Source organism: Drosophila pseudoobscura, chromosome X (genome assembly GCF_009870125.1).
Source record: "Drosophila pseudoobscura strain MV-25-SWS-2005 chromosome X, UCI_Dpse_MV25, whole genome shotgun sequence".
NCBI classification, from domain to species: domain Eukaryota; kingdom Metazoa; phylum Arthropoda; class Insecta; order Diptera; family Drosophilidae; genus Drosophila; species Drosophila pseudoobscura.
Genome location: NC_046683.1, coordinates 49,861,945 through 49,886,663, shown reverse-complemented (window position 1 = coordinate 49,886,663; position 24,719 = coordinate 49,861,945). Strand labels below are relative to the sequence as shown.

Sequence of the window (24,719 nt, the reverse complement as noted above, 5' to 3'; positions counted from 1 at the left end):
CTTACCGTATAATCGGCATACCAACCCCTACCCGTTTTTCCTTCCACCCAACACTCGCAAGTCAGCTAGCAGCTGGCCACTTTTCGTCCAGTAATTGCTGCTCCACATCCTCCCGTTCCCATACCATGACATTACAAATTCCTTGTAGTTGGATCGGACCCTGGCGAACCTGAGAATTTGCACACCGCACTCGACAGAACTTCCTTACTAAATAATTTTCTCTATTTTCAAAGATTTTTGTATAATCTTTAAAACATAAAAGCCTGGAAGCACCTGTCAATCGCTGACAATCGACTATCGTCGTACAGAAAAGTTTTTGATCGAAGTTTTACAACACAGATATAATTCAAAGCGAAATCATCAAAAAGAAAATTTTACAATAATAAAAAAAATGTCGCATAGTAAGCACAAAACCGACAGTATTCTGGAAAACAAGCGGCAGATACAGCCACAGGAGTCTGTGGGAAGTGGAAATGCTCTGCCCGAGGTGAAATCCGATGCGACCCCCAAAGCGTCAGTTTTAGCTGCTGGAGGAGGTGAACTACACGCTGAGGCAGGACCAGCAAAGGATGTCACTATCTACAATGCCTACAACATGGGACCAGCTTTTGGCAACAAGTTCCCCTGTCCGTACATTCGCTATATACTTCAACGCGTGCTTACGGAGAGACTGACTAGCAAGACTTACACTGCTGCGGATGCTGTGAAGTGGACACGCGAATTAGCCGACGAAATCAATCTGAAGATGAAGGGACAGGGCCAGTACCCGCGTTACAAGCACGTGGTCAACGTAATGCTCTATCAACAGAATGGCGCCGGCTGTTTCTATGGGGCTCGTGCTATATGGGATCAACTCTCAGATGATTATGTTTCCTATGTCTTCGACGGTGGCAGTTTTGTTTGTGTTGCCTGTGTCTTTGGTTGTTATACGTATTAATTTGGGCACAGAGGAAATAAACATTCAAGTCGCAACGTTATATTTACAACTTTAAAAATATAGTTTTATTGCTTTCAAACATATTATTCAGGACGATGAATAGATCTGTCTACTCTTCATTATCAACAAAGTTGTGACTTTACCAGTTGTTGGCATTTGCTTTGGCATGTATCTTGTATGTAGTGCCTTGAATGTCCCTAGATTGGCCGGAGCTACGACATAATGCATCTGATCACTCCGCCAGAGGTGTGTGCCCAACTCAACTACGAACAGGACGGTCCATTTTTACCTTTCGTAGGCTGCCGCCGGCGACAACAATCTGCAGTCAATATCTCCGCAAACCACTCCCTAACATCTGTCACACACGGCGCATGGAGCTGGAAAGGCCAAAGCAGACCTGTCCAAGCAGTTGGTCCACACAGTGCGGGATTTGGATATCTTCACGGTCAAGGAGATAGACGATTTTGATGATCAGATTCAGCAGGCAGCACCTCCAGTGCCTCCAGTGCTCTCCTTGGCATCGGTCAACGACTGGATGGAAGTAAATGGCTGTTGATGAGGTTTTCGCATGTGCATATAATCTTTTTTGATTAGCACATTAGCATCTGCTGGTACTCTAGGCGGAAAATTCTATAGTGCCTCGTAAGTTGTGGCAATCTGACTGGTTTCCCGCCATTTCACTAACTGGACAAAGGGCCGGGTCCGCTCGAACTACCTCTAGCCGTTGCAGTCACCTTCATTCAAAAGGAGAAAGTGAAGAGCTTAAAGTAGGTGTCCAGCGATGCGTGGGAGATTATGCTTAGCCTTTTCCTTAATGTGCAGAAGCAGTCAATGCCATCTTTAGAGGTGTTCGGCCCCAAAATGGCTTTGATTTGTAAATACAACGAATCCGCCATACGGTGACCGGACTATGTGGACTATGAGTATAGTCCGCACGATGCCGCTGAAGTGCAACACATCTTGAGGAGCAGCGTAATGGGCAGAGGCCACCCCGCTCTGCTATTCAATAAAAGTTTGGACTGGACCAGTCTGTACATAGATGTTGGATGTTGCTCTCCTGAGAGGACATTTTCTGAAATGCGTGCGGTCCTGAGTGGAGAGGTGACTGGCGACTTTGTTGGTTCGGCGGCTCCTTCCTTATTATCAATACAGACATCATCACACATCCTGTTACACTTCTTGATGGGCGTGTTTAAAAAACAACTCTTTTGTTTTTCGTAGATACAGATTTTTAAGGATTTTTCTATTTTAGTTATTGCGATCAATAAATTCCTTAGCAGTTTCTTTCAATAATGGCCGCGGGTTAAATAAGAATCACAGGCATCATATTCTATCCAGCACGTCATTGCTGGATGCATCATCAAAATTTGGTTACGCGATGCATTCCAGGTGTTCATACCAAAGCTCTGTCTTCCTTGCCATATCCAAACGGGACTTCAAAAGGGTTTTTGAAACTGTTGTGCTCCATAAACTGGGAAGAGTTCATTGTATTCATCTGTTCGTGAATCATCTGCAATCGGGTGCCAAAATCCCGTTGAATCGACATCTATATTATATAAAATGTTCTCCCTGACTGACCGACAGTCTCACTGATTGATTTCGCAGTAATATACATTCCAAAGGCCGAGTCTTAATCAAGCAAAGCTGCGGTGTATTCCAATAAAGATGTAATACTCTCTTCAATTTTCTTTCATCGCATTTGCTTTCTAGTTTTAATTTTCGTATTTGTCCATAATATCGCGGGCCACTTTCAGCTCCGCCAGCAGAGCCTTCAGATGCGAGCGTTCGAAGTTAACAATATGCGTGGTATCCTTGGGCAGGCCATCGACCAGTTCTTGCGAGATTTTCAGTTCCAGGGTGGCACAATTTGCTGGCGTTTCGCCAGGCGAGGTTACATTACGTACGCTTTGCAGCTCGTTAACTGGGGAAATGGGCGGAGAAAATTTCATTATAGTGATAGCATAGCATGTGCGTAAAGGAACCCACTTCTAAATGCCTTATCTAACAGTTTCTGACGTATGGAACCGGAATGTTTCTGCAGCACACGGCACATGGCCGCAGCATGGTCCTTGGGAAGGCCTAGCTGTTGGATCTCCTCTCCAAATATGCTCTCCGTGCAGTTGTAGCGGGATGCATTGATCAGCATAAAGTTGATGCAGGCCACGGCCGTTTTCCCCTCATTAGTGAGTGTGGATGTCAACGATTTGATGGCCGCTTCCTTTCGGAGAGAGAGAGTGAGACTGTCAAATCCAAATCCACTTAATATCACACATACTCACCTCAAAAGCTCCGCCACATATTCTTTGAGCCACCAGATCGCTTAGCTTTTCCAGATTCTCTATACTCAAGTTGGAGAGTGTTGATATGATTTCGGCCAATACCCAATCGGGGCAATCCCCTTCGCCGCAGAAACGGAATTTCTTTAAAGAGAAAATAAATAATAACATATTTAGATGCAACATTTCACTGGAAATAAGGAAATAAATTTAGTTATCCGAGGCTATCCAACTCCTCCTCCTTTTCGAGTCGCCCTTCAGCCCACACATGCTAACTGCAAACAACCGCCTACAGCCAAGTTATCACATCACGTTTTGAGTAAATTAAAGACTAGAAGTAGGTCCAACAAGAGGACTAGGACTGACTACGACGCTCTTAGCAAAAATAAGTAGAAGGAATACATCAAATCTTGGAATACCCTAAGATAGATATTATACAAAAAATTTGGGAACACAATGGGTAGGCTTAAAACTGACCATGAATACCCTCTCATGTTATTCGAAAAACCGATATACCCCTTGCAAGGACATCAACAACTTGAGCAACGGAAAAAGTGGCGATATTTGCATATGATTAATTTCATACGCTTGCCTGCTAATCAGCGAGCATTTGTACGACTGAGTGAGTGGCAAGGCAGGCAAAAAGGGGTTAGTAAGTGGGTGGTGGCATCACAGAGACACAGGGAGGCGCGACACGACCTACATATAAGGCAAGTCGCCCAGGGAGCCGTTCTCAGTTTCAAGTGCACGTCACGTTTATCTTTTGGCAGGATTAATAAATTCTCCGGCATAGCGGAAAGAAACAAACGAGCGCCAGTTAGAAGCGTGAAAATTTATGACACTTGTTGCAACCGTCTGCCCACAGCCAGGACGAGGACAGGACGGGGCATGCCACGCTTATTAATACGCACTCTTATTTATTTAGCGACGTGTGTAACGGCTTAGAAAATGCGAACGACAAACGTTTTATAATTATTTTATGGACTTCAAAGTTGTCAACGGGCGCGACTTATTCTTCAACCAGTGGGCGGACCAACAGTTGGACTTAAACCCGCAGCTATATAAGCACGACGTCGAGCCATTTTCCAGCGCAGTTGGCCAAGAGGATTACCAGCACCCACATCCACACGCACGCAGCTCTTTGAATGATGCAGACCTGGCGACTCCTGTTCCTACTGCTGGCCCTCTCCAGGCAGCTGTACGCCTTGCCCGGGCACCCTGCCTCCGCCGACGTGGAGCTGAATACCTGCGAGCTTCAGCTGTCCAAGTACCGTAGATTCATCCTCCAGGCCATTCTCAGCTTCGAAGATGTGTGCGACGCCTACAACGCCCGGACGGTCAGCGCCGAGGACAGTTCCCCGTCGGAGGGGGGCTGGCTCTTCCACCACTATGCCCCACCACCCACCTCGCAGAGAGGCGAGATTTGGGCATTCTTCAAGCTGCTGATGGCTCAGTTTAACGACGTGGAGTTCGCTTCCATCATCCGGGACGCTGTCATTGAGCGCTGCCGTATCAAGTCCCAGTTGCAGCGCGACGAAAAGCGCAACTCCGTGGTCCTGGGCAAGAAGCAGCGATTCCACTCATGGGGTGGCAAGAGGTCTCCAGAGCCGCTGTTCGCAGTCCCCGACCCGGGAGTCGGTGCCGGACCCGGAACCGGAGTAGATCGCAGCTACTATTAAGCGCCGCTGGAGTGAGATTGTCCCCGAGTCTTTCCGAAAATGTATGAAATGCCAATTCAAATCCTCTATATATCACTAAATGTCTAAATAAACATGAAAATTGCCAAGCGTGCAATGGAAAAAACTCACGTGTCTAACTCATTTTCTTTGCCGGCACTCACCATTTTGTATTATGCTTATTATTATTATTATAAATAATTTTCCTATTTCTAAAAAGTTCTATTCTACTTGTTAAGTGTGACCGCAATAAAATTATACGGTCTGATGGAAAAAAAAGCTTGGCCCGCTTAGCCCCCTCTATTTAAACAATTCAACGACTTGAGGTAAGTGACGGCAAATATTACTGATTGTAAATTATTCTTGTAGATCCATGTCATCTTTCCTCTGAACTTACAAAAAAACCACGATATCTTACACCTGAAAGGCGCTAAAATCATTAAATTTGTATGATGTACGGTGGTAGCCCCCTTGGCTTACAATGGGTTAATCGTTCTCCGTCGAGGATTGGAAAACATATTCCTCAATGTTGATATTCCGTGCAAAATTACTAGCTAGATAGATCTTTCAGCCATGCCCACATAGTTTTATTCAATTAATGATCCTATTTTCTACTTGGCCTGCATATTTTAAATACATGCTTTTATTGGATTTCGCCTAAAAAAAGGTTTTAGCGAAAAAGGTCAAACCAAAAAAAGTAAGAGTAATCGTACCAATTGCTCAGTTTAGATATTCCGTTGAATAATGCTGGCTAACTAAAACCCTCAGCCGTGCCCACATAGTTTTATCCTATTCATGAATATATTTTCTACAAGATTAACTACTTTTAAGTATTCCCATTTATTGTATTTTGAAAAGAACAAGGTTAAACAAAAAACAATCGATATGTTGTCACGTCAATGTTGCTGGTATTTGAAGAATTGTTGCTTTTCAACCGGAGTATGTTCATTTTTATACCCTATTTCGTTAATTTAATATTAAGAAACGTAATTAATAAAGATATTTTGTCATATTGATATGTTTTAGACATATTCCTGCATTTTATTATTTTCCTATACATATACATACATATGTATGTATCTTGATCTCTCTCTTTGTAAAAAAACCACAAATTGCAAAATATCGTTAAAATAACACTTTAACAAGGACTGACTAGTTTCTGCATTCATTACAGCCTGGAATGACAAACATTACCGAAATTTTATAATATTCATTTCCCCCAGGGTATGCAGAATGTTGGCCAATTTTCGGTTCTTGCTTTTATTTGGTAAGCATACTTTAAATTTTGATGTCAAAATATACTGAAGATTATATAATATGAGAACCAACTTCTTGGAAAATAATAATGTTTGCATACATTAATATATTTTATTAATTTAAAAAAATATTTATTCAGAGATATGGAAAAGTCACGGTTTTCTCAAAGCGACATCTGGTGCATGCCATTATAACTACGATGACAGGGCTGACTTCAGTGTTAAAAGCAAACGGGAATGGGCGCCAAAACGATTAAATTTGAAATCTTAATTTGAAATTAAACCGATTATAAAGTCTCTTTATTTGATAACTTCTGGTAATTAAAGCATGAAAGCTATACTTGTTCTTTGTGTAGTGTTTTTACTTGTAGTAGAGTCTTAAGTCTAAAGAATACAATTGTATATTATCAACATAGGGCTAAATGTAAAATTCTTATCAGCCAATAGGGAATACAACGCCCACATCATAACACACCTCTCTTTACCCTTTGACACCCCCGCAATCAAGCTTCTTTATCAAAACCAATTTGCCGAGATCGTCAGTTTTTGGAATAATATTCAGCCTTCAAACAGATACGAGTAGAGTGCACCGCGAAACGGATCCCCAGATCGGAGGAGGTGGGCACAACAAACCCATAAACCTTGTCTATAAATAAAAACTAGCCGGAGCAGCGTCAGTGTGGTAGAGAGGGGGATAGAGGACTGCATGTGCTATTAATTATCTCATCTGTCTCTGCCTTTGGGCCTTTGCTGGACACGCTGAAAACAAATGTTAATTAATCGCCTGCCCACAAATCTAAATTCGAAATCGTTAAATTAACTGATAATCCAAATAGTACTTATACATAGTATTATGTACAATATGTACTACAACGTGAACGACATTTGTTTAGACGGCAACGCTGACAGCGGCGCCAACGCCTAGAGATGTCCAGCCCCTGCCCCCTGCCCATGCCTCAGCCAAGATTCCAGATTAGAGCTTGGAAACGTGGAAAAATATGCAATTCCTGGGACTTTCAAGCCCCGTTTGAATCGATTATCGCCCTGATTAGGTGGGCGGGTTCCACTCAATAACAAATCGGAAAAAACTGTTACCTAAGCACCGCAAAAACTTCCCTCTAAAAATAACACGGATCTGGTAAGCCCTTTGTAATCTATTTAAAGCCATCCCAGAGCGATCTTTTAACCCAAAGCGGAACTGCAGCCAATTAGCCGTTCAATCAGACTGTTTGCATCCACAGAGCAGGTGCTCCGGCACTCCTATCTCTGCTCATGTCCAGTCTGTCACTCAATCCAAGATCATTAGGACAATAAATGTACATACATACATATGTAACTTAAATAAAACAAACATATTCAAAACAAATTAATTGAATATTAAAGTATTTATTTAAATATTAATTGCGCCCAAAGAATCGATTAAAATCTACAGAAAAATATCTCATCTTATGGAACTATATTGAAGTGAAGTGGTATTCCAAGGCCCCCCCCTTGATCCGAGCTTTATATTCAACGGAATTGCTAATTAATTAACCTTTCCTCAGGTCATATTCCAGTTTCCCCATCTGCCAAAAAAATAAAGTAAAAATAAAAGACGAAGAAACTAGGCCATCATACATACTATGTATACTACTACTGATAACGAAGGCTGGCTGATTAAGCCCTGTCCAAAGATTCATGAGCAAAATCAGGAGTGAAGGCACGGGGGGTTTCAAATTCTGTCATTGAACTTAACATTGGTGAAGAGGAGGAGGAATACACGTATAGGGGTGTAGAAGAAAGAGGGGGAGCAGAAACGGAATGGCAACTGATATGCTAGTTGGTCGCGCGACTGGCCGGCAACAACAATGGATCCAGCCCACAATCTCCTCCGCTCCTAATCAATCTCCCACTCGCTCCGCACTGCTCCCCATAAGCGCCAGAAAACAAATTTGTTCTTCTTCGTGCGCCATTAGACCCGCTAAGAAAGTGTACCAAAGGGGCGGCGAATGGATGGAGAATGGCGAACGAGAGAGGAAAACATTTACCGCCAAACCGTTAAATTAAGTTACGCCCACACCCACACGCCCCAACCGACAGGTGGCGTTGCGTATGGTGTTCAAAATACCTGGAAATAAAGGAAGGAATAATCAACTTAGTGGAAAGTTGTACTTTATTTGTTTTTTGATTAATTTACAACGGACAATTGATTACGAGGCGGTACGGGTCAGATAGGGCTCTGCAATCATTATTGCAAAGACAAATTTTATTTTTATTTTGCCAATACCGCAATAACCTCCCAGACGAGCCTTTATTAATCAAATCGTATGTACAGATGTACGTAAATCTATCTATACTGAGGAATTTATATCCCTCCCATAAATAGCTGTGAAAATTCATACATCTATACATTTTTATATACTTCTATTATGTTACGTTTTCCATTAGATACTAATATATTATATAATATATATTATACGATTGCTTCTGATATCAAAACCCATTTTTATTGACGTCAAGAGTCCGATGAGAACTACAGAATTTCACCTAGCATGTAACAATTTGTAAAATGTCGGGAGATAAACCCATTGACCCATAAATCCCAGAGATACGATCTTTGATCTGTTCTTTACAGGCATGCTTATTTGTTTGCAAATACGAGTCGATTATAATAAGGTTAGGGTGGAAAATTTTCAGATGCATTTTCTTGTTGATTATTTTTAATGTTTTTTTTTTTTTTTGCTGTTTTACAATCATGTTCATAATAATATTTATATTTAAACATCAATATATGTACATACATATAGTATGTATACAAAATAAGTACAGATACTGGCAAAATTTTACATATTTAAGGTTGATAATATGATAATGATATGATAATAAATTCGAATACTTTGAAAGGAGCATTGAGAAAATAAGTTTTTAAATCTTGCTTTAAGAAGTTTTTGAAAACGAAGTTTTCAATAAAAGTATGTCCCTAGAAAATGAATTCTACCTTGATTTAGAGACTGTGTTATTTTAATCCTCAGCTTAATCAATTTCTTATCGTTATCTAGGGTATCTTCACATTTGATATACACATTTCTGATCACCTTGCATTCCGGTTTAATTCTTTATACTATTTTATATACAATATATGTACATATATATGTGTTCGCTCGTTGATAAGCCAAAAGGTGACCCAGTTGAGACCTACGCTACGTGTAAAATTAAAAAAATGGACAAACATTTCGCAGAGGAGAATACGCGATTACCTTGTACTGAAAAAGTTTACCGAGAAAACGGCACAAAATCAAGGCGACTGAAACCTCTCTAGATAACCATATCGCGGGTCTTCTTATCCTCAATAATCTCCTCATACGTACGTAAATATGTAAGCAAAATATAAAACTAAGATAGAAATATAAGAATCGGTAGTCTTCTTAAAATAATAATAAAACAGTTCACTGACCTCCTTTACCAAAAAGAAATCGCGTACAGAAGCAAAGACCATATAAAAACTGATTCTAGTCCAGATTGCGACTGACCTCTCCACCAAATAGAAGGTTAATTAAATCAAAATTTTGCCAAATTCTAAGTGTGCTGCGCATTTATCAGATACTTTATAGATGTTCGAGCAAAAAGCAAGAAGCAGATTGCTCTGCTTGTCCCACTGATTCATTCGCACGGCCATGTAAATTGTAAAACTTGTCTAGGCATTTCTAGATGTAAATATATATCTATCTATCTATGTATGTATATAAGTATGTCGTCAAGCAGCTCTACAGATACATTATTTTTAATTCTGGGCAGTGCAATGTACGCGTTCAACATTGAATCCAAGCGTATATATATTTTTGAACTTGATTTCGCGCACTTTTATGTTAATGCTTGTAGCATAAACCGGAAACAGGAAAGATGTTCAACAGCTTTTACTGCTATCCCTGGTCTTGAAGAAAGGCGGAATTGATTACGAGTATCTCTTGGCGGTTATGTTGAGAGAAAGATCGAGAGTAGTGGATCAAGGAAACTGACTAAGTTAAAGGATTTTGTTATGCATCATTAAACATTTGGTAAAATTTTCTAAATTATTTCTAAATTGTTGCTCATATTATTTATTTATTTTATGTGGTTTCCTTAATTTTTTATCCGATAGCAACGCAAAAATATATAAAAAATGGCCAAATGTATGCAAATATATTTCATCAGGTGAGAGAGAAAATAATGCAATTTGGAACCTGTCAATTAGTGAATCTGTTTTTGCACACATGTTGACTCTGAATTTTTAGGATGAGATCAAGTTTTAAATGAAATTGAAAGAAAGAAAGGCTAATGAGTAGAGAAGCGGATCTGTAGGATCTTTATGATGTAGGAGTAGTCGATTCTGATGTTTCGAAAAGATACATATGGATAACCAGTAAGATCAAGATATATATAAACTAAACAAAAATTATGGTGTATTACATGTAACCCCCATATTGATTTTCTTTGGACTTTAAGTATTACCTAATCAGGTGGGTGTCTACGGCTAACTATCTCATCACTGCCTTGGAAGGTATAACGGAACCCTTTTGAAGCGCCAGCACACGAGCCAAACTTGAAAATCAAATACATTAGCCACAGTAAACACTCGACTTACACCCCGTCTACTCAACTTGGTCTGGCAAACAGATGTTGATAAGTGGCATTCCCTTTCGTTGGTCACTGTGTCTATTGGTTCGGTGATTAACATGGGAATAATGAAGAGGTCGAGTCTAACTATTTTTAGGGTGTTTGGGGAGCACTCAATTAGGGGCTCGCTATCAGCTATCAGCGCAGACACGCGCGATATCAGACATTGCGTCGATGTGCGTCGGGTCTGGGCAGATAGCCGCCGCCGTCGTCGTCGTCGTCGTCTGGCGATGTCAATGGAACTATTGCCAGGACCACTATCTGAAGCAGCAAGCGAAAACGTGATCAGCTGTGGTCGGTTCAGGCCTCAGACTCGCTCGCCTGCTGTTTGCTCGATGACTTTCTATACATACATCTACGAGTATATATGAATCGCATAATTAAGTTTGTTTTAATGCTGATCAGTGATCACCGATGACCGCCAATCGCCGATCGCCGATCCCCGATCGTATTAGTTCCAATGGAAAATTACGCGATCGGATCCGTTACGTTTGAAAGCAAAGGGAAAACACACACAACAGAATAGAACAGAACGAAGACGGTCTAAGATGGTTAAAAAGATCACACTCTGGGTAAAAACTGTCATGTGAATGGGAATTCCGCTCTTAGCATGTTGCGAATGTCTATCCCTTGGTTTATTTATAGTAAAACCTTTTTGCGACTATGTTATTCCGTGCCGTTTCCGTTGCGGAAGAACTGTTTTGATGTGAGAGATCTTTGCCAAGAAGAAAATTCGTGTCGTTTATCTTCTCGGTGCTTTCTTTCGGCGATCACGCTACGATCATGTGCTCTAGGTCAGTTACGGCATGGCATGGCCATCGGCCGACACGCTCCTGCGCTCTGGGTATTATCTCTGCCCAAAAATAAACCAGTTCTATATTTATGATTTAAGTTTATGCTGCGCAGTTCATCAGCAATTCAATATGCATTGATAATGAGCAAAAATCTTCTAAGTCGCGCGCCCCATTTCTAAAATTAGATTCTCCCAAGAGGGCTTCACAAACTAGTACCGTGTACTGTATATTGTGTAGGCTATACTATGACTAAAATTTATTGAATTTCACTGATAACCAAGCGCCGCTAGCCAATATTTTCGTGCCTGATACTGAAGTGCCTGCCGGTTTCATCACCCCACGATTTCAGGCGCACGTGGATTCCTGTTTAATTATTTATATAATAAATACCGATAGCTTCCTCAACTTTGTACCTACCATATACACCTATGTATGTATGTACAGACTATATCGTATATCTTTTCTGAGTGAGAGAGTGGCGAAGAGTGACAAGACTGCAAGCCACCCGTATAAGTTCATAAATTCATAAATTGAATTTTGTAAATTGTCCACCAAGCAAAGCACATCCGCTCCGCTCCGCTCGAAAGCAACGAACTATAATTACAACTGCCTCAAAAAGATGTACATATGAAAATATGGAAATCGTTACAGGAATAGACAAGATACATACAAATACGAGTATGTACATACATATGTATACGAGTATGTAGGGAGAAGCAGCTACTAAATTTGCCAGAGGGTACAGACAGAGGCCCACGCAAGTGCCAGCAATTTCGAGTGCAGCCAAAGAGAGTAGTGAAGAGAAGAGAAAAGATAGAGCATTGCAGTACGAGATGCAAGGGGAGGAAGTGCCAACCCTGAATGAAGGGGAAGACAGGGGAAGAATGAACAGGGGGATAATAATGGAGAGCTCTCTGGCTCTTCTGAGACTCTCTACACGACGCGCTGCAGCGAACCACTCGAGTAACTACTTTTTATTCAAGCAGGGATCTTTGGGAAACCGGCTTTCAACTAGGCAAGCCGGCCGGCTCTTCCTCCTCTACTTACATGTGTATGTACATACCACTCCAAAAGACCCCCTTTTAAGCGAACCTCTCCACCAAATGGGATGCTGCGTGGCCATCCGAAGAAAGTGTGCAAGCAAAATGAGACTTTTTAACACTCGAAACAGAAAAGCGTGAAAACCCTTCACATATGTATGTTCAAACATCCATAGGCATAGGTGCACTATCATGCAACTCATTTTGAGACTGGGGTTGAGATCATTCATTGTCAGAGGGCATTTCGACAACTATAAAACCGCCATGAGCGAATGTCATCGAGGCACGCACACCACGCACACACACAGGCAACCAGGCCAAAGATAAACTCACACAGATACACTTTCTTTGCCATAGAAGGTGCCCAACAAACGCAGCGATACGAGGTTCCAGTTCCAAAACCAGACTGCTGCATTTCTGTGTAGAGTTGGCTGCATTCAGATTCAGATACAGATTCAGATTCAGGGGTTTCCGTTTGCCTCGGATAGTTTTGATGTGGGTACGACAGATATCATGTGGGTTGACAATGGTCCGTCGAGAGCCATTACATTTTCGCTGCAATAGATGGAAAATGGTAAGATGAAAAGAAATTCAATTTAAATGGTTCATTAAAGTGGGTTAAAAATGACCATAGATTTAATACGGAAACCATCAGTGCTGGTATTAAAATATCTCCGACTTACAAGTACTAAAAACGCATGGAATCCATGCTAAAAGCCTGTTCAAAACTCACCTGAATGATCCATATGACCTTTGAAATAATGTCGATGATAAAAGACATTTTTCTTACCCAAGACCCTCATCCGTTGGGTTGGGATAATTGATTTAGATTTGACACGGCCTGAAAGAAATGCGTGGGCTAAAACGGAACCCTTACTTATTAAGGCAAAAGCCCCCTCAACTACAATGATGCGATAACAGTAGTATAAAGATAAAGACGAGACGAGACGAAGGTGAAGATGAAGAGCAACAGCTGAGACGCGACACGAAGACCGAAAAGTGGGATGGGTTGGGCTGTGATGCTGATCATGTCTCTCGGGCCTGACACCGAGCAACTTTTGTCACCCGACTGTGCGACAGAGACTGAGAGCCAGAGCGAGAGCGAGAGAGAGAGAGAGAGAGTCGGTGACAGTGGCGGCGCCTAAACTAATCTAAGAACGCAGAAAAAGCTACAAAAACCAACACTAAAACTCTATATCAAAATGCAATCGAAATATGCACGCCACGTCGATCAGCGGCAGAGCGAGCGAGAGGTGCGATTATGTAGATAGGGTGAATGTGAATGCCAAGAGAGCGTAGCGTGGCGTGGCTCTCTCTCTCTTTCCCTATCTCTCTCGAACGCTCTGGTTACGCACAGTGGGTTAAATGAGCAATCTAGCACGCAAAACACATGATTTCTAAAAACTGGGATTTATTAATTTCTCCAGTTATGTTTTTGTGGATAGATAAATGCTATAAATGAAAAAAACCTTTGTGAATGCACAATCTCGTCCTGCTCCAAAAAGAAAAATATATTTTTATATACATATATTTAATTTCAGGAACTGCTGAAAATGTTAAGTCTGACATAAGTTCTTAACAGTACAAATTGAAATAAACAATTCGCATCAAGAGAAATTATTTTTAACCTAAAGAATGATGTAATGTTTTCTACATGTTTTTGCGTGCTAGACTGGCCATTTAACCCACTGTGCTGTGGGCGCACAAGTCTTGACGGCAAGTCTGGCACCAACAAAATATTCATTCCTTTTCGCAGCTTCAAACGGAACGGAGCGGGCCCGAAGGCGAAGCGTTTGTGGCTATTTTTTTTGTTCATGTTCGTTTTCCGTCTAAACTAAAAATACATTAGTAACTAACAGAACGGCTAGTCCCTGCCGAGAAAGCGCCGGCTAATTAATCAGAAAAGGCCGGAAAGTACCCGTTTGTGCGTGTGTCCGTCGACAAAGTGCCCGACATACAGAAATCTCACGAATATTTCAATAAATTCGGTTACAAATTCGACAAAATAAAATTTCATTGTCTGACGCCGCCGTCATCCGTGAAGAGCGCGCGTGATGCACATATGAAAAAGTTAATTCAAATATCATAAGAAAAGAGAGTGAAGAAAAGTTCCTTAGCAGCAGGCAAAAGAAGAAACCAAAGGAGACGGAAGACAAGAAAGAGCGCGACTTACGCAGCAAATAACGGTTAGTTTCATCCACCAGCATTCCACCCCAAAACCAAACCAAAACAAAATAAAAAAAAATTATGTTTGGAACTCATCGGACGAGTGTCATAAAATATATATGTACATATATGTGTAAAACATAAACAACACTTTTGATCATCCGCTTAAAAAATGTACAAGTACTTATCAAGACGCTGTGCAGCAAAATGCATCGAAAAATCACAGTTTAGATCCCACCTGAGATTACCATCAGCAAACACTATACACATGCATGCATACATATTTGCAATTAAAATTTAATTTGAGATTTGAATTTCAGTTTTTGTTATTGTTTTGTTGCGCTTCAATTGCAATAATTATAAATCATTTATTTTCTATATTTCTTTCTCAGGGGCTTCCACACAAAAAGTTCCTTGTTTCGAGATCAATATAATCAATAGGAAACAGCAGATCACAGATCTATATAAAATGATTTCGCACAGTCCGCCCATATTCAGTCACAGTCCACCCGTCAGTTTTCTGGCGGACTACATGAGCGGACATCAGCGGCCGGCATTGAAGTAAGTTAACCCAAAAAGAATCATGAATAAATATTTCCATCAATTTGCCTAATTTTATACTAAATTGATTTAAGTGAACGCGCGAGTTTCGGTCGTCAATCAAAATAAATTCAATGAACATCAAATTACCACAGAAGAAATAAGAAACGAGCACAGTTTCATAATTTCCACGTTTAAAGTTTTGTGTCACGTCTTAAACTTTCTTTTCAATGTTCTTATCATTCGATAAGTATCCAGTTCTTTTCTGATTAATATTTCAAAAGAATTACCACAGCTGTGTACGTGCCAAAAAAAAATATAAGAACTGTCGATAATCTCAATCGGATTAAACATGATTTTAAGTTCAGTTTACCCTTGTTTTTAGTATTATTAGTTTGAAAATGTATGATCAATGTTCAGTTCTCTAATCTATAATCTTGTTGAGGGACACAACAAAAGCATTACGTTAAAAACTAGTTTAGATAGATACAAAATGTATTCAGTTCAGTACTTCTCAGTTGTTCAAAAAATGCAGAACTCTATCGATTCATAGAGAAATTAGATCACCTGTACAGCTGTTTCACTGTCCGCTCTTCCAGGTGATCAAAGACAGAAAAATATTGTGACCAAACACACACAGAGCACTTACCGTATTTAAAGAACACAATGAATGCAGTCACTATTAATATTCTCGGGACTCAGGTCCATACAAATACGTTTGGGTTGACAACAGATTGGCGAAGAATGGAAGCAGTCAAGATCAAGGCAAGGAAAGGCAAGGCAAGGCGAATGGACTATCATCGCGAACCAAAACAAACATTTCGAAGAGGAGAGGCTACTATGTGTTTTGTTAGTGTAGCTCTGAGATTTGGAGGGTTGTCCACGAGTCGGGTAGATGACGCCGACGATTGCCCGCTTGACGACAAATTTGCGCGTGGCATACTCGTATTGACGAAAATTTTTGTCTCAGGGACACAAGTACCAAAAGAAAAATATGACAAATCGCAGAAAGGGAGGTACATGTTCTGCTCTTTTTCGGACCAATTGATTCAATTGGGTCCTAACCATATTTGTGGCGCCTCATTTGGTGCACGAGCTGCATCTGTCGCTGCTGGTGATATTTATAGTGTGGATTTTATTTTCGGGAATGATAAAACGCACAAAAACATCATTCCATATAATTTATTGGATGATATTAAAATATTCAGGCTAAAAATAATCCAAAAAATACATATATGTTGGAGTATATCTTTTGTTTAGCAAGATACAATAACTATAGCCACTGATCCGCTTATACTCGTATGAGGGCAGCCCCTGTACGATCGAAGCTACTTATCAAAGCACGTGAATGGGGCCAGTCCAAGAGCCAACTATCTCAAGTAACTCGGCTGTCTCCACTTCGACTCACTTGAAATTTCATAGCGTGATTCTAGAGCTACCGAACCTGATTTATATACACATTTGTAAAGTATAGCTCAAGTACTTATATATGTTTATTTGCAATAAATCACATGAAATATTTCAGTTGGCACAAGAGCATCAAATATGGTGATTTTGATACGGATCAGACTGCCTAATCACTTATCAGCGGGAAATGTTGTTCTTGAAAGCAGGCCCACGCCGAGTGATAAACATGAAACCAACATATGTACGAGTATGTCTAGGCTGCGATCGAACCTTATCAAGCATTGACTCTATTATCGTCTGGCCGAAAAATGGAACTATTTGAAATGACTCAGCACATACCATAGTTAATGAGAGAAATGGAATATTTAAAGGTTATTTCCTTTCGTCAATACAGTTTCGGGAATGATTCACAATGATTCACCGCGATCAAGTGTTCTCTATCCAATGGACACCCTCCAGAAAACTCGTCCATCGTCACCGCATTCCTGAAACAAGTGCGGAGGTCGTGCGCAACTGTAGGGCTTATCACCGATGTTTCTTTATAGACAATATACCGTACATACAGATGTATGTACATACTATATTTAGTATCAGTAGAAGAGAAGTGTAGGTTTAAGTGGTATACATAGACCTCAGAACAATGGAAGGCAAATATTATCGCCGCACAAATTTAAAGCGCGAGCATAATAAAAGCGGATCGCATCGGACGGATCCCCGCTTATCAAGGCTGATAAAAGTGCAGGCAGGCGAATGCGTAGATCGCCGAATAGGAGTCCCCACCCCACCCCATCCGAACCATCACGTTCCGTACCGTACTGATCGAACCATCTCCTCTGTGTCTTGCAGCTTCAATGACGAACCCAATAGAGCATCGCGCTACTGCCGTCCCCAAGTGATAACTCTGGCCTCCAAAGCCATGGTCAACAACGCCTCGGCGGCCATGCAGTGCCAGCCGGGTCAACTGAAGGCAGGTGCCACGCCCCTGGGAGTGGGCAGTCGATCGGGTCGCAGTTATCTGGAGCGCATGGCCTCGGCCCCACACCTCATGAACCAACCAAAGTCATGCCTCAGTCGCAAGTCCTGTCTGCACAAAACCCCACAAAGTCCCAGCCCCATAGATGAACCGGTACCAGCCAACAGCGATGTCACGGACAGCTGCAGTTGCACCAATAGTACTGCAGCCCACGGAGTAGCCCACTGCGAACAGAGGTGAGTGAGGGGATGGGATATGGCAGGGCATGATAAGATTACATCATTGAGGTAACCCGAGACAGCACCGCAAACCGAATGAGAGTGCTGTCAATGCCTTGGGGGTTCAATCACTTTGACGTCAGGCGCCATAAGACAATGGCGCCGCACTCACTAAACTTACTTACTTAACCGCTAAATGAACTAGTTTGAGGTGGTAGACACTTGGCTGGATCCGGACTAAAAGGGCTGGATCGGGTCGGTCAGAGGATAGACCGGGGAAACACTACCACCTAAAGACGGTTGGCAGGGTCTTCGTGGTTGAGTGAGCAGTTTATAAAAAGCAAAAGAGTTGATAAAAGAAAATCTCAGATGTACAAATATGGTAATTGATGCAGTCACAGCAGGGAAGAAATCAAAAGGAAACCATATAAAATTAACCCAAAGAAGAATCGAACTTGGCTGATCTCATAAGCAGACCCAATGACCCATCCGAATGCCAATCATTTCCTTTTATGCCATTTATAAAGATTTATTTTTCTTTTAAAAGTCATTAACGATAGTTCACAAAAAACCAAACAAGAAAACCCGTACATACATATCTTTTGGCAGTCACACAAATTTCCCACAGACGTCATAGTCGAGCACATGTCAAATGGTAAATGGCAGAAAAGGAAATTGCATACAGCCGCCAGACTGCCATACTAAGAGTATACTATGTATACAGCCAAAAGATCATCAAATATACTAGTGGGAATATTTCTGTATATTCAACAATTTAATCTAATTTTAAAGCATGCAATTTTACAGAAGAAACGAAAACAAAATTAAAGATAAATTATCTAAATGATTGCAGAAATCTGCCAAAAAAAAAGAAAACCAACCAAAAACCCTGACATGAAAACACGCCACTGCAACGAGTGTTAGGTTGAGTCTCTCTATCTAGTATCTCTGAGATAAAAAAACCACAACAAATTAAGACTGAAAGCGGAATAGACTGGCACTTAGTATACAGCCAAACAGCAAGGCGCCATTATTTTCATTTTCTCTTTCTATAGTATATCAAAATTATGTGTATACGGAATACATTATTGATTCATATGCAGATATATCGGACAGTGAAAGTCTGGGATTAATGAAATATCTTTTAAGTTCCAGTAGCCCTAGAAAACGTGGTCCTTCTATGCACTTGACATTCTGAAAAAATGCCTAAAAATATATACAAGTCCGTACGTACATACATATATAGAGAAAAGGGAGACTAGCTAAGATATTTCGCGATGTGGCATTGCGTAGTACTATCAGTGCAGCCCAGACGCGTGCCGCGCCTGCAGTTGTTGCTGTGGCAGATGTCAGGGGTTTCGGTCGAACGTAGCGTATGCACTGGGAGAAACAATAGGCTGGAAAGCGTATTATCCATTTTGGATATTTTCCGACGAAGCCATCTTTTAGAATCGGAAACATCCCGCATAGAGCTGGCACACTCATAGGAATCCGCCCTCCCCGCCTCCTTTCAATCAAACTTGACAGACTATGAAAAAAGCTTTCTTAATTACCCCCCAAAAACGAAAATTATCAAGATCAGCCATCACCCATCAAACAACGATGCCAGGTCACGTCAAGGCCGAAGAATTATTAGCCTAGAAGCGTGATCGCTTTCAAACTAAAGGCATCATAAATGAACATACATACATTTTTTTCGGGTGTAACCAAACTGAATATATTTCGACATTACAGTCGCAGTCCCCACCCCACCCAGCCGTACAAACATACGCATATTTAAGGTTATATATAGAGATTGTGAGAGGCAGAGGGGGGGAACGGAGCTGTCTGGCGTTCATGCTAAGATCACGTGCAACGATCAGATCGGATCGTGTGGCAATTGTCTGCTGTAAAAACTTGGGAAAAACTTGTGCATTTCTACATTGAAATGAATTCAACACCTACATATTTTATTCCGCATCAATTTGCTTGCGAGATAGAAAGTAATGATGCGGGAAGATCATCCAAAACGATGCCCACTTAAAAGATATACACAGAGAAACTATTTCCAGTCTTTTACTGTTGGACTTTGAGCTTTCGTTGAGAAAATGGACCAACGAATCTGAAAGCAAGGAGACCAAAAAACAAACTATAAAGAAATGGAAAACTTTGGAATATGAAAAAAAGGAAGCACCTTGTAATTATAAATATTAAATAAGAAAAGGTCAGGGACGGGACAGCTTCTTAAGGTCAGTCAGAGTAACCTTCAGAATTTCCCTATCCAAAAGAAGACTTTTGGTTGGCATAATTTCTGAGCAGTTTTTGACTTGAAGCAAGGGCCTTGATCAAGGTCTGTAAATCGAAACTTGAGGAAGTTAAGAAAATATTTTGAGCTACATTAAAAATCCCTTTTACATGAAACGAAAACTCGTTTCCCCAGCCCCTCAAAAAAAAAAAAAAAGAAAAAGAAAAACATTAATGCGCCTTGCATATTGAAGAGTTTTAATATTTATGGACTTGTTAAAACCGGACTCTCAAAAATACATGTCATCTGTAATGCATACGGAATTGTGTGGTTATTTTGGTGGATTCGTTTCGTTTCGTTCGATTTTGTGGGCAAATGCAGTTGACGGAGAAACTCGTTCCCCTTGGAAAAAATGGAACCTAAATGGAAAATGTATTGGCTTGGAATGTAAATGATTTTTCGGGGTGATCTCTTGTACGAATACGGGTATACTAGTTGACACGCTCACAAAACTGAAAGCAGGAAAGCGGCCAGCCAAGAGAAAGAAACCAAAAAACGAGACCTGTCTGGGTCTCTGATTTCTGGTCTGCTGCTGGCTCTGATGGGTGTTGAGCGTTGAGCCCACACAAGATAAGCAATCGCTTCGACCCGAACGGAAACCTGTTAAAGAAAATGCAGCCACAGCAGCGGCAGCGGCAGAGGCAGGCGGCAGCGGCAGGCGACAGGCGGCAGGCGGCAGCCGGCGCACTGCTGCTGATCATTCCCTCGATGCGTGATCGCAGTCGTCCACATCGATAGTCGAGCCGCCTGATCGTGGCCGGGTGGTACGATCTCTACAGAAATGCCAGAGCCGGCTGTTTGATATTGGCGGCGTCCAATAAACAGAAAACCAACCTGGCCTGGCCGGGCCTGGTCTGGTCTGGCCTGGCCTGGCAATAGCCAACGCCAACAATTGCTGGCTATTTGTATTTCGGATATATATTTAGCACTCGATGCGTTTCCCCTCTCTGCTGGCCAAATAAATTTTCTGTGCGGGGGGTGGGGCTAGCATCGTTGGTAGATTGCTTTTGGCTGACGGAAACTTTTCAGTCTATTTCGACTAACTTCATAAAAATCGAGCCCCTAACGACTTTGATAAGCCAAAGTTATCTTATCGGCTTATAGGGTCGATTTTCTAAATAAAGCCTATTTCTTAGCGATTTCGATGGGAAGCTTACAAAAAAGAGATAATGATAAAGACCACGGAAGAAGTTAAAAGTAAACCACAAATAATAACACAAACTACACAAAGAAATACACATCGTGTGATAATAATAATTATGAAAGGATCTAAGAAAGTGATTTGAAGTACTTATAAAAGTCAAGGAAACTGTTTCACATTTAAGATATGTACATTCTTGTGCAACACTGACATAACTACATCTGTACACATATTTATTGGAGAATATATGTATATGTATAGAGTATACAGCTAGTTCATGGGTTTAAAAACTTGCCTCTTTCTCAGACAGCGTTTTCCTGCTTTTTAATTTTTTTATAAGTTGATATTTTCTTTATTATACCATCGTTCCCTTTTTGTCAAATCACGAGGATATATGTATTGGCATCCGAGTGGGGTGTGTTTTTATTTACATTGAAGCCAGAGACTCGTGGGAAGAATCGAAAGAAAGGAAAAAAGTAGGCGTGTTTAGCATATAGCTTCAAGAAAATCTTTGGCAAAATCGTACGTGGCTACTAAAAATAGACACAACAAAATATTCAATACACATTACTCGTTTTATGACGCAGGCAAATTTTGGGAATAACATTTTCCTAAAGGAATGAAATCTTTGCGAGGAAAAGGAAATTCTACAGAAAATATACGGACTTATGTCGATTTTCTGGTGATTGTTGGGCTTGGAAATGCAAATAATTCGCAAAGTTAGAGGGCCGCTTCTGATCCACAGAAATCCAAAAATTATGCGAAAGAAATGCATTTCGAAACGACGCAGTTTGCTAAACTAACAGACAAACAAAGCCATCAAACTGTTGGGCATTGAAATAGAAATCTCCTGAAAGAAGAAAAGTCATTGACCATCAAATTTAATGAATAAATTCCCAATGGGGGGTCAAGCTAACCTGATAAGGCCAGGGTCAATTCTATATTTAATAATATATATAATTATAATATATTATACATACAGATGTACTTATTTCTTATTCATTCGGGATTTCTTTTGTGTTTTTTTTTTGCAGTCGTGGCCCCAAAAAGCATGTGATCTTTGCCGATGATGAGGGTCTATCGCTAACCGAGGTTCGCGTAATGTCCGAACCCTCGAACGTGCCGCCCTATTGGAGCATGAAGTTCTTGGAGCAGATAACACAGGGTCTGGTCAGTCCACATCCGCCAGATCAATGGACGGTGGACTTCAAGCAGCCAGCCTCGGATTATCTGTCGTTTAGGTAAGTTCTGCATATCCCATGTAACGAGTATCTTTATATTCTTATTGCGTTTTTATCCTTATGACAGACAAAAGATAGAGCGGGATTTTGTGTCCCTAGAGAATGTGATTGTCAAGGATGAGGAGTCTATAGTGGTGGGCACCATCAAGGTGAAGAACGTTGACTTCCAGAAGGAGATCATTGTGCGTGTCACCTGGGACGATTGGAAGAGTCAGCAGGATATATTCTGTACTTTTGCCAGGGCTTATGGACCGTCCACCTGTGCCCACGTCGTATTCGATACATTCTCGTTCAAGATCACGCTGCCGCCATCCTCCAAGCGCTTGGAGTTCTGCATCTGTTATCGCACCAACGATACAGAATACTGGGACAATAATGATGTGAGTTGATCATTCAAATAGTCCCATCAAGTGTCTATAATTTCGTTCCAATCCTCTTTTCTAGGGTGCAAACTACACGATCAGCAAGCGTTCACCTTTCTACTACAATGCCCTCTCTCCCTATGATAAGGGTCAGAATCGCAACTCCAGTCAGCAAATGAGGTCCACCCTGACCGATGCCCTGGCCAAGGTGCAGGACCAAAACGGCTGGAATCAAGAGCCGCTTACACCATATTGGTGAAGTCTTGGGAGAGGAAGTGGATATTCCTTTTCCACAAGAAAAGTTTCTCATTTAGGCCACATGAACAGAAAGTGACAGGAAAACAACAGGAAAGAATTAGGGACAGAGAGAGAGTCTAAGAGATTTGAACACTAACGAAACTTTTGACTTAATCATATCTTGGTACAAATCCCAAATTAAAGTGCCATTGACTAGAGATTTTCTCTACACTAGATGAGAGACGAGACGAGGGCCCATAACTACTTTAACTAAGCCAACCCCCGAATTTTGTATGTTTGTCCCATGGAATTTCAAGATCATATCTTTTAGACATACTATTTTTTTATTTTTTTTTTAATTGTTTGTATGTTTATTGGAAAGAATTTTCTAAAAAAAAACTTGATTTGTGTACATGTCTACCTATTTGCCTGTGTGATTGTCTACATCGATATAACTGATATTAGATTTAAAGAAACCAAACGAAAAATAAACTATAATAATGAAAGGAAGTGAAGCTCATGGCGTGACGTATCCTAGCGAACCATTGTTTCGAAATTTTCTTCAACTGCAAAATAAATAAAGAAAAAATAGCAAAAAAAAAAAAAACAAAAACAAAAATAGGCGCATTAAATATAATGCAGAAAAAACCACAAAAATAAAACATTTTAGTTCATAAGTTTATTCGATGTATAATTTCTTAATTTTTTGTTCTTTTCATTTGAAATCATTTAATTTTTCCTTTTGGTTACTTGAAACGCTAAGACTGAAATGGCTTGTTACGGAGAAGAAAACACGTCCTGCAATATACTATATTATAACATAATAGCAGCAACATATTTGCATCACCACATAACAGACAGCGAAATTCTGTGTCATAATTGTTTTGTGAGATCCCATTCGCCGACTATATACTACACAATACAATAAACCTAACTAGATTTAAGTGAATTGTACATACAGCAACAAAGCAAACAATATACATACATATACCAGAAAATTGCCTGTTAAATACATTTATATGCGTCTGAGCTTAGTTACAACTTGTAAAGATGCCTAGTTCGTAGTCCTTAGAGGTTATTTAGTTAGTAAGGCGCCAAACTGATAATGTGAATGAATCAACTATATGTGTATACATATGTGTGCATACATATACATATATATATATACAGTGCGAGAGAGAACCCTATGATTATTTAGTTTTTAAAAAGAGTATGACACAACGAGCCATTATATTATATAATTATGCTCATTGCTCATAAACAAAATACAAAATTAACAAAATAAAAAACCATATCGAAAACATGTTTTCTTGTTATTTTAACGGTATCGACCGAAGCGGCGTCCTCTTCGTATCCGTGCTAGGCGCACTTTGATTCGTTCTTCGCCATGCTGGACTTCTTTAGGTAATATACTCTGGACACCATAAAGTCCAGCAAAACAGCTTAGGAATAAGATCAATTTGGCTCGAACTATGGTTCATTACCACCATCTCATACAGAAAGACCGTTCTACTGGGTCACTTAAAAGTGGAGCTTCGG

The 24,719-nt window shown here is 40.6% G+C and overlaps 4 protein-coding genes and 2 long non-coding RNA genes across 6 annotated transcripts; 4 read left to right on the top strand and 2 right to left on the bottom strand.

Annotated features, from left to right (window-relative positions):
• Positions 1-297: 297 nt before the first annotated feature.
• On the top strand, positions 298-995 carry LOC6900634 (tctex1 domain-containing protein 2). The gene has a single exon (XM_002134971.3). It carries the CDS (start codon positions 392-394, stop codon positions 935-937), a length of 546 nt encoding a protein of 181 aa, XP_002135007.1. The 5' UTR covers positions 298-391; the 3' UTR covers positions 938-995.
• A 1,164-nt stretch (positions 996-2,159) lies between these two features.
• On the bottom strand, positions 2,160-5,135 carry LOC6900632 (COMM domain-containing protein 4). Its single transcript, XM_002134969.3, has 4 exons — positions 5,054-5,135; positions 3,217-3,357; positions 2,924-3,155; positions 2,160-2,858 (listed from the first exon to the last, which is right to left on the bottom strand). Exons 1-4 carry the CDS (start codon positions 5,054-5,056, stop codon positions 2,650-2,652), a joined length of 585 nt encoding a protein of 194 aa, XP_002135005.2. The 5' UTR covers positions 5,057-5,135; the 3' UTR covers positions 2,160-2,649.
• On the top strand, positions 3,928-4,976 carry Lk (Leucokinin). The gene has a single exon (XM_001353661.4). The coding sequence runs from the start codon at positions 4,359-4,361 to the stop codon at positions 4,890-4,892; it is 534 nt and encodes a 177-aa protein (XP_001353697.3). The 5' UTR covers positions 3,928-4,358; the 3' UTR covers positions 4,893-4,976.
• Positions 5,136-6,694: 1,559 nt separating the features above from the next.
• LOC117184972 (uncharacterized) lies at positions 6,695-8,282 on the top strand. The gene is made up of 2 exons (XR_004470453.1): positions 6,695-7,609; positions 7,690-8,282. It is a non-coding gene; the product is annotated as an uncharacterized lncRNA (long non-coding RNA).
• Positions 8,283-9,039: 757 nt separating this feature from the next.
• LOC26533617 (uncharacterized) lies at positions 9,040-13,899 on the bottom strand. The gene is made up of 2 exons (XR_004469755.1): positions 13,345-13,899; positions 9,040-13,166 (listed from the first exon to the last, which is right to left on the bottom strand). It is a non-coding gene; the product is annotated as an uncharacterized lncRNA (long non-coding RNA).
• A 431-nt stretch (positions 13,900-14,330) lies between these two features.
• Gbs-70E (Glycogen binding subunit 70E) lies at positions 14,331-24,173 on the top strand. The gene is made up of 6 exons (XM_001353660.4): positions 14,331-14,797; positions 15,170-15,338; positions 17,571-17,933; positions 22,375-22,581; positions 22,649-22,961; positions 23,026-24,173. Exons 2-6 carry the CDS (start codon positions 15,247-15,249, stop codon positions 23,200-23,202), a joined length of 1,152 nt encoding a protein of 383 aa, XP_001353696.2. The 5' UTR covers positions 14,331-14,797; positions 15,170-15,246; the 3' UTR covers positions 23,203-24,173.
• The last annotated feature ends 546 nt before the right edge of the window (positions 24,174-24,719 follow it).